General features: G+C 38.5%; 1 protein-coding gene across 2 annotated transcripts in view; it reads left to right on the forward strand.

The window, feature by feature from the left end:
• Positions 1–19,419, forward strand: part of GALNT1 (polypeptide N-acetylgalactosaminyltransferase 1) — a 128,217-nt gene that overhangs the window by 64,489 nt on the left and 44,309 nt on the right. For both annotated transcript variants that reach the window (XM_060613623.3, XM_060613622.3), the window contains one exon: positions 8,184–8,358. In XM_060613623.3, coding sequence (XP_060469606.1) covers positions 8,184–8,358 — 175 coding nt within the window. The remainder of the gene's footprint in view (positions 1–8,183; positions 8,359–19,419) is intronic.

Here is a 19,419-nt window from a genome sequence, read left to right on the forward strand (position 1 = left end):
CTGCAGTATCTGGTATGGAAAAGAAAGGAAACACAAATATGAAGGACCTAGGTTTGAAGTCCTGACATTTTGGGCAGTGGACACCTGGAAAATTCAGTTTTGAATACCTGTGTTCAAACCAACAAACAAGTGCTGCTTTTTATTTTTTAACATAATGAAAATGACTTTGCATTATGAGTCAATAATTCAGCTGTTCTGAGCTCTGAACTCTCTATGATTAGTTATAGAAAATCTGGCTATGCAGTAATTCTACTATTTTTAGGAATTCTATGTGAATGATTACTGTTTTAACATCAGTTTTATTTGAATATGTAATCACAGTTAAATTTTTTGTATTTTTATAATGAGAGCACCTGGTCCCCTAAAATTTATAATCTAAAAATATTTGTTTGTATTGGTTAACTGTGCCTACTTACTGTAATTTTTATAGATGGGTTTGTATAACAAGTTCTGTTCATTTCTTCTTGGGAAATTTACCTAAAATTAGATTCAGTTGCTTGCACTGGCTCTAGTAATACCTAGGCTATAATCCCTCCCTGACTTTTTAATTTTCACTTTGCCCTTAAGTTTTTTTTTTTTTTTTAAATCTTTATTTATTTTTGAGAGACCAAGTGTGAGCAGGGGAGAGGCAGAGAGAGACACACACACAGAATCTAAAGCAGGCTCCAGGCTCCAAGCTGTCAGCACAGAGCCTGGTGTGGGCCTCTAACCCACGAACTGTGAGATCATAACCTGAGCCGAAGTTGGACACTTAACCGACCGAGTCACCCAGGCGCCCCTCCCCTTAAGTTTTAATAAAATATACTTTAATTCAAAGTCAGCTTATTAATTTGTTGACCTTCCTGGTTTACTCTGTGGCTCTGCTGTTTAGTACCTTTGTTGGTTGACTCCTTAACTGTTGTCAGAACTGTAACTCTGTCTAGATTTAACTCAGAGGGCAGGTATTACCATCTACCAGTAAGTTGGATATTCTTTTCCCAAATAGAACAGATTAACTTTCCCCTCACCCTGCTTTAATTTATTGCCATTTATAGCGGAAGCTCATGGTGTTCTATTTTAAACACAGAGACGTAAAAGTTAGAAAGAATAGGACCTTTAGTGTGTGAAGATCCACTTGGTGAATATTTTTAAAACTCTGATATGTGCTGGGCAGTATATATATGCTACACAGTTCAATAACAAAAAATAAGGCAAAATTCCTCCCTTTGAGGAACTCACAGTTCAAGAGGAGAGAAAGAATAAGTAAAATACTGATAGAATAAATAGCATTCTAGAGATGTGCACAAGAGCAGAAAGTGCTGGGAACATCTCGGGGTGTCTGAGAAGGTTCAATAGGGAAATAATGCTCATGTTGAGAAGTGTCATGGTGAGCAGGTGTTTTTTACGTTTGATAAATAAGCAAAGGAAAGAAGCATGTGCAAGATATGCAAGTGAGAGAATAGAGTTGATGGATAGAGAATGTGAGGAAGGAGCACAGATGAAGCTTGGGAGGTTAGCAGAAGCCACATTCCCGAAGGCCTTTTATGGCATCCTGAGGATTTTGGATTTCTTCCTGTAGGCAGTGGCATGCCGTTGAAGGATTTTAAACAAGGGAGTATGTAACCTGATGGGATCCAGACTTTCTGAAGAAAGCCTCGGTGGGCATGTGGCTGACGTACTAGAAGAGAATAAGGCAGCAGCTAGTTGAAGCTGTCATGAAAGTTTAGAGAAGTTCTTAGAGCCTACACTAAAGTGATACTGAGGTAGAAAGGAAAAATATATATACATAAGAAATACGTAAACAGTGGAATTTATATAACTTGAGCCACTGAATGTAGGTAGTAATGAAAGAAGAGTTTAAGATACTTCTCAGGTTTCCCTGTTCGATGAACTGATAGGAGGTGGGCCCCCAGAGGTGGAGCAGCTTTGGTGGAAGGTGAAAGGATGAGCTGGGTTGGGAGTATTTAACTTGGAAAATTCTGGTAGAGACGTTCTGCAGGAGAGAGCAGTCGAGGCGCAGAATGTAGGTGGTAGCATAAGCCTGGTCTGTGCAGAGGACTGCATCAGGAGCATGTATAGACTCAGAAGGGACAGACCCAGTGTTGAAGAGCATCGTGGAGGTCAGTAAAGAGTCATCTCAGGAAGTTAGAGGTGGAAGGGGAAGCCAGAGGGAGAGTGCTCATGAAAACCCTGGGTGTGGGGCGCCTGGGTGGCGCAGTCGGTTAAGCGTCCGACTTCAGCCAGGTCACGATCTCGCGGTCCGCGAGTTCGAGCCCCGCGTCAGGCTCTGGGCTGATGGCTCGGAGCCTGGAGCCTGTTTCCAATTCTGTATCTCCCTCTCTCTCTGCCCCTCCCCCGTTCATGCTCTGTCTCTCTCTGTCCCAAAAATTAAAAAAAAAAAAAAAAAAAAAAAGAAAACCCTGGGTGTTGTTTGTCAAGAGATTTTATCTGCGATGAAGAGGAAGTGTTTCTATATGTTTCTGTATGAGGTTTGTTTTGACCCTGGCAGGTGCCATCTGATTGCCAATAGGTTTGATGTACCCGTGAAGAGTAGAGATGTGTAGCTTATTCTTTAGGAAGCTTCAACACAGAAAAAGGGGTGGTGCATGGGGTGCCTGGCTGGCTCAGTTGATGGAGCATGTGACTTGATCTTGGGGTTGTGAGTTTGAACTCTACATTGGGTGTAGAGATTATTCAAAAATAAAATCTTAACGGAAAAGACAAAAAAGAGAAGGGTAGCGCAGTAGTTAAAGGAATGGAGGCAGTTTTATGTTTGTGTGTATTTTTTATGTACATTGAGGGGGAGGTTAAAATGTAAGGGAAAACTAATACCTGAAAAAGCAGGTTCTTAGCAGATGAAACTATGTGGTATCAAAACCATAAGAAAAGGATTGTATTTGAAGAAATTGCCGAGGCTAATACAGTTTTGAAAACAACGGTGGCATGAGCATCAAAGATAAGTAGCTTTTATACAAAGTACAAAGGTACTAGGTAAAGGAGAAATGGTCTGGGAGTAACGGTGTGGAGATGTGAGATCTCATCCGAACCTTGTGAGACACAGAGAATGACCAGTTCTCCCAGAAGAGGTTTGTGAGGGTGGTGGGCTCTGGGGGAGGGCAAATTTGAGTGAAATCTGGTAGAAGGGCCTATGTGTTGTGGAGAAAGAGAATGAAGAGGCTTTACATTGGTGGGGGGTAGAGGGGATCAGGCTGTTTCACACGACTGAGGAGGAGGGAAGCATGAGAGAATGGCTGAGCAGTAAGCCAGGAGGTGAGGAAACTGTAGGAAGGGAGACCAGGTGAGAGGCTGAGGGTTCCAGACGGGGCTTCAAAGCTAGCATACTTATTGGTTTATATACTGTAAGAAAGCAGAAACATTCCAGCTATCATTGTAAGCTACATCCCAATCAGAGTTGTTAAAATGTGGAAAAAATATTTTGGAATACATAAAAGAGATAATGCCTAAAAACAGTAGAGATGATAATTGTGTACGGGCACCTGGGTGGCTCAGTTGGTTAAGTGCCCCACTCTTGATTTCGGCTCTGGTCATGATCTCACAGATAGTGGGATCAAGCTCCTCCTCGGACTTTGCGCTGACGCACAGATTCTCCCGCTCTCTCTGCCTCACCCCTGCCTGTGTGTGCTCTCTCTCTCTCCCTCTCAAAATAAATAAATGAACATTTTTTAAAAAGATGATAATTGTGTAATAAGAGAAAATCATTTATGAGAAGTGGTTTTAGCCTTTTATTTGTATTTTTCCCCGAAAGGGTATCATAACTTTATACCTCTTTATTCTACTTATTTGAGAAAAATACAAGTTAAAATTTGTAAGATTTATTAAAATACATTCAAAGGTAGGTCGTGTGGCTTGTGTATATTAATCTGGTTTGGTGGCATTCAGGGTGAATCTGTAGTTTTCTTGGTAATTAAGTTTTTAAAACATGATACTTTTTGGTTGGCTCATAAGACCAAGAGTTGTGAGTTTGAGCCCCACATTGGGAGTAGAGATTATTTAAAATAAAACATGAGACTTTATTGTTTTATAAGTGAGGTTTACCTGAAATGTAAAATACATTTGTTCTCACATAATACTGTGGATTTAAAACACCTTAGTCTCTCCCTTGTCAGAGTTGATTTGATTTTTAGAAATGATCTGCATGTAAAATTTTATGCCAAGGAAGATTTTCTTTCAGTTCATAAAATGATATCCAAATCCCATTTCAGTTGGTTTTAAACAAAAATTTCACTGAACTTTTAATTTACATAAAAGACTGGTAAGTAGAGTGCATGGAAAGTTAATGCTTATCATTTAATCTGCAAGTGCATTAGTAGGAAAAATACATTCATTATCCACATGCACTTTATCCTGAGCTCTTTGCCAAAGAAAACTAGTTTACTAGTCCATTTAATTATTTAGGATATTATAATCTCTAAATTAGAGTATTGTGGTGGATTCTGTAAGTCATCTAGTAGTCATATAATTTTTGGTAATTTCTATTATAGCTTGGAAATTTCATGTGTACCAGTAGGTTGAGTTACTTAATGTGGACACTGTACTAGATATTCAGGTTATTAATAAGTACCAGGTGGTCAGATTAGTAACATGTCACAATAGCAGGATTGTATATGTTGTAGAGTTTTGTCTGCTTCTTTAAGATCTTAAGGCCAGAGTTTTACTTCACAGTGATTGGGCAAGATTTTAACTTTCTGGTCATATAGTCTCTTAAGCTATAAGAAATCAAGCTTATACTTACTAGTCCTCACAGAAGTAATATCTAGAGTCCTCCTTCATGCTCCCACAACCCCCAGGGAAAATGTCAAATATAAACAAAAGTGGAGAAATAGAACTCCCATATACCCACCATCTGGCATCAGCAGTTTTCATTTCAGAGCTGGTCTGGTGGCATGGATGTGTGGATGTCTCTTTCTCTCTGTCCTCCCTTTCAATATTTTGTTGTTGATGATGAAGAAAAAATTGGGTGTTTCCCCCCCACCCCCCCAGTTTCCCACAGTTAGGATTTGCATCCCTTTAACACTTTTTGTCATGTCCTTTGGTGTCTTATATTTTCTGTGAATTGATAGGTAGGTCTGAAGGCTTGATCAAATTCAGGATCTCCCTCTTTCCCCCACCACCTCACCCCAGCAAAAATATGTTGTAGGTGGTATTCTGTATAACTTAATACTCTTACTTTTTTTTTTTAACTTTTTTAAAATTTATTTTTGAGAGAGAGAGAGAGAGCGAGCATGAGTGGGGGAGGAGCAGAGAGAGAGGGAGACATAGAATCCAAAGCAGGCTCCAGGCTGTGAGCTGTCAGCACAGAGCCTGACACGGGGCTCGAACCCACGACCATGAGATCATGACTTGAGCTGAAGTCAGACACTTAACCAACTGAGCCACCCAGGCACCCCATGCATAACTTAACACTCTTAATTTAAAAGCCAAACAGCATGAAAATGTTTTTTTTCCATTTTAACTTTAAAGCATCGTCTTATACTAAAATAGGGTTCTGATAACGAAAGATATTTATGATCAGAGCCACTAAATGTCTCCCACCTACTCTTTGTGTTAACTGTGCTCTCCATGCACACAGTAAAATTGCCACATCCAGAACTCTGCTGCTTTCTCTTGACCCCTGAATATCCCAATCCCCAAATCTGTTGGTTGCTTTTTTTTTTTCAGAGACAGACTCAATTAGAATTGACTCTAATAAGAGTTTTATAACTTGTGATTTTTAAATATTTAAAATACTACTTGTATTATAGTTTTTATTACACTTGTGATTGGGAAATCTTGAAATTGTATCAACCCTGATATTTAAAGAGCTTAGTTACTTGGCAAACATTAGACAGGCTTTGTTTTTAAAAATTGTTTTACATGAGTTTCCTATAATTTTCCTATAATTGAAGTTATTTGCTAATATATTTTTAAAGTTTATTTATTAATTTTGAGAGAGAGAGAGAGAGAGAGATTGAGCTGGGGGAGGGGCAGAGGGGGGGAGGAAGGGGGAGAGAGAGAGAGAGAGAGAAAATATGAATGAATGAATGAATCCCAAGTTGGCTCTGCACTGTCAGCATGGAGCCTGATGTGGCACTTGAACTCTTGGACTGTGAGATCATGACCTGAACCAAAACCAAGAGTTTGTCACTTAACCAGCTGAGCCATCCAGGTGCCCCTATTTCCTAATATTTTAATGCCCTCCCCAAATCACAGTTCATTCTGAGAACAAGAGCAAAATTATCTTATACCATTTTTTTTTCTTGATGGTTGTCTAAGACGGGTGTTTTTATATTCTAGACAGAGTTGTTGAAGACACAGTAATTTCATATTCTCTGGCTCTGGTGTTGGTAGGTTGCTTTGTACCACGATCTGAAACAATCTACAGGTCAGCTTTACCAACCAGTCCTATTCTTGGGCAGATGAAGCCTGGCTGAAGAGAGATGGCTTGTCTACTGCCTTGATGTCTCTATTTTTGTGCAGACTTTTTGGAGGTGCCTAAAACGTAAACAATGGGAGAATAAAATTTTCAGTTTTAAAAATAAACAAGTAATGTACTAAACAGGTATTCAAGAAAATTTTTGTAATGTTTATTTTTGAGAGAGAGGGAGAGCGCACTGCATGCATGAGTCGGGGAGGGAGAAGAGAGAGAGGGAGACAGAATCTGAAGCAGGCTCCAGGCTCCGAAATGTCAACACAGAGCCTGATGCAGTGCTCAAATTCACAAATTGTGAGATCATGAACTGAGCTGAGGTTGGACGCTTAACTGACAGAGCCACGCAGGTGCCCTCAAAACAGGTATTTTTATCCCATTCTTGGCCTCACCCCATTCTCTACCAATCCCTTTTATTTTTTAAAAATTTTTGCCCCATCCCTTTTAGATGAGAAGTTTAATACACTTTTTTCCAAGTTTAATATATCTGGGAACTTGTTTTTCTTGGAACATTTTTTAACATGTCAAAAGTATAAAACAAGGAATAATATTTCGAAACTGCTGATCTAGAATATTACCCTTTTTATGTTATCACGAGATAACATGACTTAGAATGATCTTTCATGATACTCCATCTTGCTTGATGCTTATTCTGATGTCTATTATCATTTCTAGGGTTTCATTTTGGCTTATTTTGAATAGCACTTTTGCTCTCATTAATTCAGCATATACTTATAAAACTCCTACAGGACACTGTGCTAAACTCCCCAAAAAGTATGCAAATGAATCAAACTTCAGCTAAAAAGAGATCGTAATCTAGTGGGGAGCCCACAAGACAGGTTAACAATCATTATGGAGGTAGTAATTGATTAGAGATCTAAGAGCCCTAAATGAAATGATGTGGCAGTCAGGAGTAGCAGATGATCGCTGCAGAGAGATTTGGAAAAGCTGCAGGCAAAAGAAGCTGTTGTAGCTGGGACTTGAAAGACAAGTAGGGGTTTGGTATTGTAGAAATTGGAATGGGGAGATGCCATGGGAGGGGACCAGTGTGAGCAAAGGCACCAACACAGGAAAACATGAGGCACTTATGAAGGAAAGTAGTGAGTTGCTGTTTGACTGAAGGATGATGACACACTGGAGTGGGCGTGGGGGGTGGCATGGTGGAGGGCTGAATAAGTGTTAGGTTTGGGAAATTTGGTTAAATTTTCTGTTAAAGAGGGGCGCCTGGGTGGTTCAGTTGGTTAAGTGTCCAACTTTGGCTCAGGTCCTGATCTCGCGGTTTGTGAGTTTGAGCCCCATGTCGGGCTCTGTGCTGATAGCTCAGAGCCTGGAGGCGGCTTTGGATTCTGTGTCTCCCTCTTTCTCTGCCTACCCCCACCCCCACTCATGCTCTGTCTCTCTCTTTCTCTCTCACAAAAATAAACATTAAAAAAAATCTTTTTTAATTCCCTATTAAAGGGTTAGACTTTAGGAGATCATGGGAATACCACAATGAAGGTCATGCTTTAGAGAGGTTAATGTGGTGACAGTATTTGAGATGGGAACGCCAAGGCTGCGTGCGATTCAGGTGAGTGAGTAGTGCAGGGTGTGGAGGTCTTGAGTGAGGACACTTGTGTGGAAGAGGAGGACAGGGCAGCCCCTAGAAGGTGTCACAGACGTAGAGGACGGGCTCAGAAATGGCTCTGGGTGCTGAGGGCACAATTTAAACTCATGTTATTAAACAGAAATATTTACATTTGCTGTAAAATTGTTAATTAAGTTTCCTCCTTATTCTTAGTTCTAGAGCCAGTACAAAAGCCTCATGAAGGTCCTGGAGAAATGGGGAAACCAGTTGTCATTCCTAAAGAGGATCAAGAAAAGATGAAAGAGATGTTTAAAATCAATCAGTTCAATTTAATGGCAAGTGAGATGATTGCACTCAACAGATCGTTACCAGATGTTAGGTTAGAAGGGTAAGTACCTAGTGTGGTCCTGTTGGCATTTAATTAAAATGAAAAGTGTGCTCTCAAGTCCCAGTAAGTTGCACTTCAGTGTTGACTATTCTGAAAGTGAATGTTGTATCACTGTTATTACTTATCCCATTTAACTTATTAAATGTTGATGAAAATAGTACTGATCATTAGGCTATATATTTTAGGCTTTAGATTAGAAGTGTATTTTAAACTTATCAAAATGTTCCTATAATCAGCTTTTTAAAAAAGATTCTTTTAAGTTGTAACTTAAAACAGTAATGTATATAGTCATAGGTGTACATATTAGTGAATTTTTACATATACATATACACCTGTCTCATCATTATCCAAATCAAGATATGTGTGTTAAATGAATATACCATAATTTATTTACACATTGATAGACATTTGGGTTGTTTCCACCCTTTGACTATTATGAACAAAGCAGTTGTGACATTCTTATGCGTGTCTTTTGGAGGACTTAGACTCTTGTTTCTGTTTGGTATGTCTAGGGGAAAGGAGTAGGTTATACATATATCTAGCATTAGTATGCGCTGCCAAACATTTTTCCAGGACGATTGTGCCAATTTGCATTCCCACCCCCAATATAAGAGGCCCAGTTGCTGCGTGTGAAAGGTACACAAGATATCTGGGCTAGGGGACAACAGGCCCAGTGAAGAGCAAAGGAACTATGCAGAAAACACACGGAACAAGTGGGCAGATACATGTAGCTCCTGAGACCCTACCACCTTGCCCTCTGTGGCTCCCATTGATGCCAACAGCCAGGCCTTCCCTCTCCCTCTCCAGGCAAGAGATTGGAGGATCATTCGTAACACAATAGGACTAAACACAGAGAGGGGGAGGAAAACTGATATTAAGCATCATTCAGAGCTAATAATCACCTTTTTGGTTCCCTATTTTTATAACAAATAGATAACCAAGGAATACTAGACGATCACAAGAAACCCTCAAACATGGAAAGTATAGTCCCCAAAAAGAGAAGTAAGTAATTTGGGAGAAGCAAAAACTATTCAGGTAGAAGAAAACTTAAAAAAAAATAATCCCAAAGAAATAAAATATTACAACCATAAAACAAGAGTAGGATACTATTCAAAAGATACACTAGGAGAGCCAAAAAGAGTTTTTGGGAGTTTAAAAAGAAAGAAAGAAAAAGGCAGAACTCAATAGCAGCTCAGCAGCAACCCTAGAAACAAAGGAGCAACATTCTAGAGGAAAACAATTTCCAACCTAGAATTCTATATCTGTCCAAACTTGCAGTCAAACACACAGGTTAAAAAGGGACATTTTTGGAAATCCAAAAAGGTCTCATAACACTGAGCTGCCACACATCCTTTCTTGGGAAGTTACTGGAGATTATGCTTCACCAAGTGAGGACTCAAACCAGGGAAAAGATGGACACAGGATATAGAAGACAGGAGATGTGACATAAAATTAATGTGGTGAGAATCCCTTGAGGATGGTGAAGGGAGAGCCCTGGATGAGAGTTGTGTAGGCCAAGAGGCGGCCCACCCAGATGGAAGGAGGCCAGGATACTCATGCCCTGGAGAGACTTCAAGAAGATGGGGGATGGTACCGCTGAATGTCTCTAGAAGAGATTTAAATCTGACAATTGATGGGGAGTTTGGGATGCAGTTAATATTGTGCATATAAAAATTAAACCGGGGTGGGGGGGATTGAGAGTATCTATATGTTCATCCAGCAGATTCATTGTAAATCTTAGGTTTTCACAAGCTATTTACTCTCCTGAACAATTTAAGAACAATTTTCTTACTAAAGAAAGCCAGACTCTTCAGGGAAGCCTGCAGTTAAAATTTGAATGATGTCTATGTTAAAAAAGACTCAATTATTTTTGTTTTGGCAAAGTTATTTTTGTAATTGTATTAATTCCCCTATGTACATTATCACTCTTAACACATTTTGTTAAGCATTTACGTTTTGAACAGTGTTTAAATGGTGTGATACACATGCTCGTGCACTGAATTTTGGGCTTGTTGAAGACTGCTCAGATTCGAAAGTCTTACTTTGCACAAGCTGCTGATACATAGTCCTTCTTGCCAGACATTTGGGCCCCGTGGGAGTGGGCCACTTAAGGAAGCCGGCACAAAGTCACTACTGCAACTGAGTAGCCGTTTTACCCCTTCTTGCTCCATCTCTGTGCAAGTGTCCTTTAAAGTTGTTGTTTGTTTAACTTTTATTGTGGGAAGTTTCAAATGTATACAGAAGGAGACAGTAGTATAATGAATCCTCATGTGTTCATCACCTTGCTTCAATAATCCCTAATAGTCTCGTCTCTTAATGCCCTTTTATATGTCCCTCCAACAGTCTCTGTCTCCTGGTATTTACACCTCTATGTATTTTCTTCCTGCACTGCACTAGCATTGGTCTGTATGACCAGTAGAACACAGTACAAGTGATGGAGTGTCGCTTTCAGGATTAGGTTATAAAATGCATTGTGGTTTCCAGTTTGGTTTTTTATTCTCACTTGGATTATTAGCTCTGAGATTACCCAGTTGACTTGACATGAGCACCCCTGTGGAAAAGCCCATTTGGTTTGTGGCCTTTTGTGGATAACCAGCTGAGTGCTCTTAGAAGCAGATTCTCCTATTCCAGGCAAAGGCATATCATTTGTAAATATTTCATTATGTATCTCTGAAAGATAAGGACTTACAGAGAAAGGAAGGAAGGTAGGAAGGTTATGATACCATTTTTATACCTGAAAAAATAATTAACAGTGACTCCTTAATAACATGAAATACCTAGGTAGTGTTCAGATTTCCCTAGTTACGTCATACTTTTATTTTTTTTGTAGTATTTGTATCAGGATCCCAATAAGGTCCACACATTGCAACTGGCGAACAGGTCTCTTAATTAAGTCTTTCTTAGTCTCTGTAAGTTTCCTCTCCATCTTTTTTCTCCTTAGAGTTTTGTTATTGGAAGACCAGGCTGAATGTCTTGTATCTTTCCTCAGCCTGCATTTTCTGGACTGTGTCACTGTGGTGTCGTTGGCTCTTCCTCTGTTCCCTCTCTTCGCTGTGGATTGGTAGCTTAAAGGCATTTTGTACCAGTATCCTTCAAGTCAACTAAATTGTGTGCTTGTGGTAGGAAAGGTGTGCACTCTGGTCAGTCATGTGCATCTCCATTGGACAGGTGCGTTCTGTGTCCCATCTGTCTGTTTTTTTCTTTTGGAACTCCCATTAGCCAGGCTCTGGGCTACTCGAATTGATTCTTTTAGTCTCTTATATTTTCATCTGCTCTTTTTTCTCCTTCCAGGGAAAAATCCTAGACTATCTTTGAGCTATTCTCTTGAATTTATTTGTTAAATTTTTTGTTACTAAGTCTTTGCCATTGTTATCTGGCATTTTAAAAATGTAGGCACAAAATTCTGCACTTTACCATTTTTATACATGTAAGAATTTGTGAGATATTTAGTATAACAATAGCATTTTAATCTTTCTAGTTCTTAATTTTTTTCAGTTTATTTATTTTGAGAGAGAGAGAGAGAATGAGCAGGGGAGGGGCAGAGAGCAAGGGAGACAGAATCCGAAGCAGGCTCTGTGCTCTCAGCCCAGAGCCCAGTGTGGGGCTCAAACCCACAAACCGTGAGATTATGACCAGAGCTGAAATCAAGAGTTGGATGCTTAACCGACTGAGCCACCCAGCTGCTTCAGCCTTTCTAGTTTTTAAAGTAAATTTAACTTTGGTTTAAAAAATAATCAGTTCCATGAGGCGGGCTGCTGTTAAAGGTCTTCAGAAAAATTGCCGGGGCCAGGATAATTGAATTGGCTTTGAATCCAGGTCATCTGGCTCTTACTTCTCTTTTCTCTTTTCCTAATTGCTGAAAGCTACTTTTTTTCATTTTCTTAACCATTCCTTCTAATGCTAGGTGAAATTATGGAAACTGATTCAAGTAATGTATTTGGTAGAATTCTGTTGATTTTCTTACATCAGATAAGCTCCTCTAGATAACTTGGGATGAATTTGTGGAGGTTGCTTTGCTTATAATTTTTTAAGATTTTGTATTTTCCAGGTGCTTTATAAATAATTGGCATTTCTGGGGTGCCTGGGTGGCTCAGTCGGTTAAGCGTCTGACTTCGGCTCAGGTCATGATCTCACAGTTTGTGGGTTCGAGCCCCATGTCGGGCTCTGTGCTGACAGCTCAGAGCCTGGAGCCTGCTTCAGATTCTGTGTCTCCCTCTCTCTCCGCCCCTCCCCTGCTCTTGCTCTGTCTCTTTCAAAAATAAATAAACATTTAAAAAAATTTTTTAATAATTGGCATTTTTTTCTTTTCTTTGTTTATTTATTTTTGAGAGAGACAGAGTGCAAGATGGGGAGGGGCAGAGAACGAGGGAGACACAGGATCCAAAGCAGGTTCCAGGCTCTGAGCTGTCAGCACAGAGCCCAACATGGGGCTCAAACTCATAAACTTGAGATCATGACCTGAGCTGAAGTTGGTTGCTTAACCGACTGAGCCATCCAGGTGCCCCCAAATAATTGGTATTTCTAAGGCTGGTAGATATTTTGTTTCATTTAGATAAAATTTTGTTGTGAATATTCTAGCATAAATACTACTTTTTTGTACCTGTCTTCTAATTTGGTTTCTACCTGCTTCATGAAATGTAAATTTTTCTGTTATAGAAATTTAGCAAATTCCCTGATGTTTTTTATCTTTTGCCTCAGAGAGACCTGATAAATTATAGTTTAAAAACATGCTTCAAAATATTTGTCTTGAAACTTTTTATATGTATTTTTTATTTTGTATTTGCCATCTTTTACTAGGGATCTCAGAAATTTTATTTTTGTGAAAAACTAACCTTCTGTTTCCTTTAATTATTTCTCAAAAATAAAATCATCTAAACATCCAGAAAGCTATAGGAGGTAACAAACCTTTGTATCAACCACCAGCTTTATTGAAGCTTCAGCTGCCATATTTTCTTTATATTTTGCTTTTAGCAATAAAACTTTATGGCTATAGTTGAATCCCTTTGTATCCTCCTCCTCAGTTCCAGGCCACTTCTCTCTAACAGTCGTTCTGATTTTTCCATTTATCCTTACTGTTCATGTTTTAAAAGTACTTTTATATGTCTATATATATAAAATATAGTGTACTTACATATTTTTAACTTAACAAATGGTAGTACAGCATATGGATATGCACATATCCTTCTGCAACTTTTTAAAAATTGTTTTCGTTCAGGCATTGATTTTGAGATTTATTCATGTCAGTACATGTAATTCTGGATGATATAACTTCTTTGTAGAAGTCCATTGTATGAATATGCCATAATTTATCTATTATTGTTTTACTTTATGTGTACATATTTTGCAGTTATGTCTCTGTAAACATCCTTTTACATGTATTCCTTTCTGTAGATGTAACAGTTTTCTGTAGAATAGTGCTTTTCAAATTATAATTCATGACCCTTTACTTACTAATGGATTGTGACATCAGTCGTGAATACCTGTTAGCATTTTAGTTAGTGAAATAGAAGACATCGGAGTGTGTTTTCGTGTGGTAATATTTTTCATTAATCATTGTTTCAGGATGTGTGCACTAGGTTAACATAAAATGTATTTGTTACTGTGGGTTATGGTCAGAAGTGTTTGACAGTTGAAGTGAAATTATTGTGCTGAGAGGCATGTGCTCTTTTATTTCAGTCGATTTTTTAAAAATACTGCTCCCACACTGTTTTCACCAGTTTACATTTTCCAGCTATAGAGAATGAGAGACTTCCTTTCTGCACATACTCATGCAGAGGATAATAGTGGCATGGACTGGGCTAGCACAGGTGGAGAAGTTTTAAAATTCTGATTGCATCTTTAAGATAGAACCTATCAGAATGCTGGTGGGTTGGGTATGGAGTAAAAGAGAAAAGGAGGAGTAAGAATTTAGGTCTGAGCAGCCGTCTGAATTGCAGAGATACTTGCCAAAATAGAGGGGGAAAATAGGAATATGGGATTGGTTGAGATAGCAATCAGAGTGGATGAGATGAAAAGGAGGCGAGGTTAAGTGACTGCTGTTTCAGCTTTTGAAGAGTGAGAAGAGGAAGATCTAGCCAAAGGGTATGAAAACATGAGGTATGAGGGGGGAAAGCATATGGAAGTCAAGCAAATGTTTGAAAGGAGTAAGTGGTCAACTGTGCTGCTGAGATGTGAGGAGGAGGAGGTCTGTAAATGGCCCAGTGGATTTCAGGGTGTGGAGACTGTTGGAACTTAGATAACATTGTTTCTGTGGAGTGATAGGAATGAGACCCTCATTTAAAAGAATGAGGAAGAGGGGCGCCTGGGTGGCTCAGTCGGTTAAGCGGCCGACTGCGGCTCGGTCACGATCTCGCGGTCCGTGAGTTCGAGCCCCGCGTCAGGCTCTGTGCTGACAGCTCAGAGCCTGGAGCCTGTTTCAGATTCTGTGTCTCCCTCTCTCTGACCCTCCCCATTCATGCTCTGTCTCTCTCTGCCTCAAAAATAAATAAACACTAAAAAAATTAAAAAAAAAAAAGAATGAGGAAGAACTTACAGTTTCTGTAATGGCAGCCTCAGTGTTTCAAATCACCTCTTCAGTTGAGGACAATGAGAAAGTTAGGAAAAAATGTATACATTTTTTTATATATAAGTCGTTTGCTTGAAAGCATCTGGATGTTAGATGGCAGAGCTTAGAAGGCAGTGAAGAATTATGGAGCCAAGGGATGCCTCGGTGGCTCAGTTGGTTAAGTGTCTGACTTCATTCAGCTCAGGTCATGATCTCACAGTTCGTGAGTTTGAGCCCTGTTTCAGGCTCTGTGCTGACAGCTCAGAGCCTGGAGCCTGCTTCAGATTCCGTGTCTCCCTTTCTCTCTGCCCCTCCCTTCTTGCACTTTGGCTCTCTCTCTCAAAAATAAACAAACATTATTTAAAAAAAAAAAAAAAAAGAGTTACGGAGCCAAAATATGGGAGAAGATAAAAACTCAGAAACAAGCCTGGAACTTTTACCAGGGGGCCCTCTACTGATTCCAGAAAGTGTACACTGAGAAACTAAATAGTGCTTTTGATAGCCTTTTGGTGCTGGGACATAAAACCTATAGTCCAGAGCCTAATGTGTGTGTGTGGTAAGGGGAGAGTCAGATAGCCCTTCCTGCATGCTTTTGTTTTAGGTTCCTAGAAATAGTGATGAAATTCAAGTAGATCAGCCCTGGCAGTGACTGAAGCCCAAGTTTAAACCATCTTAACCCAGGAAACTGAATTAAGATGATTAAGATTTACTGGTGCCTCTGGCTCCCCCTAGATTCAAATGTAAATCCTCTCCATAGAAAGCTATCAGGCCAGTGAATTTTTATTTTTATTTTTTTAAGTTTATTTATTTATGTTTGACAGAGGAAGAGAGTGTGCAAGTGGGGGAGGGGTGGAGGGAGAGAGAGAGAATCCCTAGCAGGCTCTGTACTGTCAGGGCAGAGCCAGATGTGGGGCTCAAACCCACAAACCATGACATCATGACCTGAGCCAAAGTCAGCCAATTAAGCCACCCAGGTGCCCCAGGCCAGTAAATTTTTAAATGGTATTTCATGTACCGTGCCTGGCTTCGCTAGACACCTGAGGAAATAAGGCAACATGAAAAAAAAAACAAAAACAAAAAACAAACAACTAACAATAGACAGTGGAAATAGACCCAGGTAAGGGAGTTAACAGGCACAGACTTTAAAATGATTGTACATAATATTAATGTGTTCAAGGAGATTTTTTAAAAAGATTGAGAATTTCAGCAGGGAACTAGAATCTATTAGAAAATAACCAAGTGGAAATTTTAGAATTGGGAAAGTACAATAATAAAAAGTAAAAACATAATGGATGGGTTTAATAGCAGATGAGATCTAGCTAAAGAGAAAATTAGTGACTGAATTATAGATCAGAAGTAAATATCCAGAGTGAAGCATGGAAGATAGAAAACAGAGAGAGAATGAGAAGTGTAGAGTTGTCAACAAATTGTAGTCAAAGTAAGAAAGAGAATAGAGCAGTAGCAGTATTCAAAAGTACAATGGCTAAGAATTTTCTAAAACTGATGCTAAAACCGTAAGGCACAATATCAATAATTTTGATGAATTTTCAGCAGGATGCTGGCCACATCATAATATTGCAAGCCAGAGCTAGAGAAAAGAATTGTAAAAACAAGCAAAGGAGCGGAGGGGACGGTGAAGATTACCTTCAAGGATACAACAATTGGGGCGCCTGGGTGGCTCAGTCAGTTGGGCAGCCGACTTTGGCTCAGGTCATGATCTCGCAGTCTGTGAGTTTGAGCCCCTCGTCGGGCTCTGTGCTGACCACTCAGAGCCTGAAGCCTGTTTGGGATTCTGTGTCTCCCTCTCTCTCTGACCCTCCCCCGTTCATGCTCTGTGTCTCTCTGTCTCAAAAATAAATAAATGTTACAAAAAACAACAAAAAAAAAGATACAACAGTTGAGTCTGACAGCTGACCTCTCTGCTGACTTTTCAAGAGAAAAAATAAAGAAGCCAAAAGATGATAACATGGTGCCTTTTATAGTCTGAGAGATAACTTTAAGCCTAAAATTCTATATCCAGCCAAGATACCAAGTATCTTTCAAAAATAAAAACCTGTAAGATAAACAAAACTGAGATAATTCAATACCTACACTAAAATATAGTAAAGAGTGTTCTCTAAGCAAAAAAAAAAAAAAGAAAAAAAAAATCCCACTGGAGTGATCAGGTATAGAAATGAAGGAAGAGCAGTGGAAGTGGTAAATTTGTAGATGAATTAATGTCAACATATAATGGTTTTTTGGGTGTGTGTGTGTATGTGTGTTGTCAAGTCATGGGTAAAAATGCCAGTTAATATTAGACTTTAATAAATAAATCAAGGTTGTATATTGCAATTTTTAAGGTTACCACCAGAAGAAGGTAAATGTTAGTAGAATGGAGGAAGTAGAAATTTAAAAAATTTAAATTCAGGGGCACCTGGCTGGCTCAGCTGGTAGAGCATGTGACTCTTGATCTCATGGTCATGAGTTCAAGCCCCATGGTGGGCATAGAGCCCACTTAAAAAAAATTCAAAAGAGGGAAAGAAAGGAGAGAAAAGGGCAACTATTTCTATTTATGTAAGATCATGGATTTAAACGCAAATGTATAATTAAATGTAGTGAAGGTTTTAAAGGATTTTAGATTAAGAAAAATGACGACTATATATATTATTGTAAGAGGCAGACATTAAAAAAAAAAAAGGATATAGGAACATGTAGGGTAAAGAATAGAACAAAACATACCTGATCTATATTACTGTCAGGTAAATAGAGGAGACTTCAAGGCAAAAAGCTTAACTGCATTAAGAAGAAAATATTTTATCCTAGTTGACAATGTAAATACTGAGTATCAGAACTTGTGAGGTACAGCTAATTCCATGTCCAGGTAAAAATAAATACATTTAAATGCAGTTAATGTTTTTAAAAAGATAGAATATAAATGAACTATCATAAGAAATTAGAAAAAGGACAGCAAATTGACTTAAAAAAAATGGAGGAATGGAATCTAAAGTTAATAAGCAAATTTACAATAGAGGAACAACAAATCCAGAAGTTGGTTCTTTGAAAATGCTAATAAAATTGACCAGTCAAGAAAATAAGAAGAGGGACAAATAATCCGTATAAGGTATGAAAAAGGTAACATTACCATAGATGCTGACCTCAAAAGACAATATATTTCAAAGAGCAGAGCTTAATACAGCAGAATGTAAACATAGAGTATGGAGTCAACAAAGCCAATTGTTAGTTATTTCAAAAGATCAAAAATCAAAAAACCCTTTTTTTTTAAATTTAAAATATTTATTTATTTTGAGAGAAAGAGATCATGCGTGAGCAAAGGAAGGACAGAAAGAGGGAATCCCAAGCAAGATTTGTACTGTGAGTGCAGAGCCCAACAGGGGGCTCGATCTCACAAACCACGAGATCATGACCTGAGCCAAAATCGAGTCAGACGCTTAACCAACTGAGCCATCCAGGCACCCCTCAAAAAACCCATTCCTAAATAACAACTATCATGAATGGAAAAGAGGACAATTACCACACATCCTGCAGACATTTAAAAAATTGTAAGTAGGTAGTATAATCCCCCAGGTATCCCAAAATCAGCATAATCTTGATATGAAAATCTGACAAGGGCTTGATAAGAAAGGAATATTATAGACCAGTCTCATTGATATAGATAAACATAGATGTAGGATTCTAAATAAAATGTTAATCAGCTAAATCCGGCAATATGTAAAATTAATGCATTAAAACAAAATTGGCTTATGCCAGCATGCAAGGTTGATTTAATATTTGAAAATCATTTAAAGTCACCACATTAACAGGAATAAAGGAAAGAAGTCATGTTATTTCAGGAGATCTAGAAAAAGGATTTGATCAAAATGTGTCACTGGTTCTGACATAAATTCTAGCAAACTAGGAATGAAAGGGAACCTCCTTAATCTGATAAAACATGTCTACCGAAACCAAAATGAAACAAAGCCCCTCAATAGTGAAAATGTTCAATTTGAGACCTGGAACATGACATAGGTGTGTATTATTACTTCTGTTCAATGTTAGGCAGGAGGTTTTAGCCAAAATAAGGTGGGTAAGCAAAAGAAATAATAGTTATAAGTACTAGAAAAGAAAAATTAAAATCTACTATTTGAAATTGACATGGTAATATATAACGAAAATTCATAAAAAATACAGTCAAAGGATTAGAATCAATAAGTGTTTAGCTATGTTGATTGTTTTAAGGTTGATGCTTATAAAGAAAATCAATTGTATTTCTAGGTCACTTTTTTAACAAAAGGCAATAAATTTTTTAAAAATACCACTTACAGTGCAGTCAGAAAATATCAGATATCAGAAACTCTCTTCAAAGAAAATTCTAAAATGTTATTGAGAGAAATTAAAAACCTAAATAATGGAGAAATGCCTGTGTCTGTGGATGGACAGTTCAATGTTATAAAAATATTGACTTTCTCCAAATTGATTTACAGATTCAGTGCATTTCTAGTCATCACGTGTGTGTGTGTGTGTGTGTGTGTGTGTGTGTG

This window comes from Panthera onca, chromosome D3 (assembly GCF_046562875.1).
Source record: "Panthera onca isolate mPanOnc1 chromosome D3, mPanOnc1 haplotype 2, whole genome shotgun sequence".
Classification (NCBI taxonomy): domain Eukaryota; kingdom Metazoa; phylum Chordata; class Mammalia; order Carnivora; family Felidae; genus Panthera; species Panthera onca.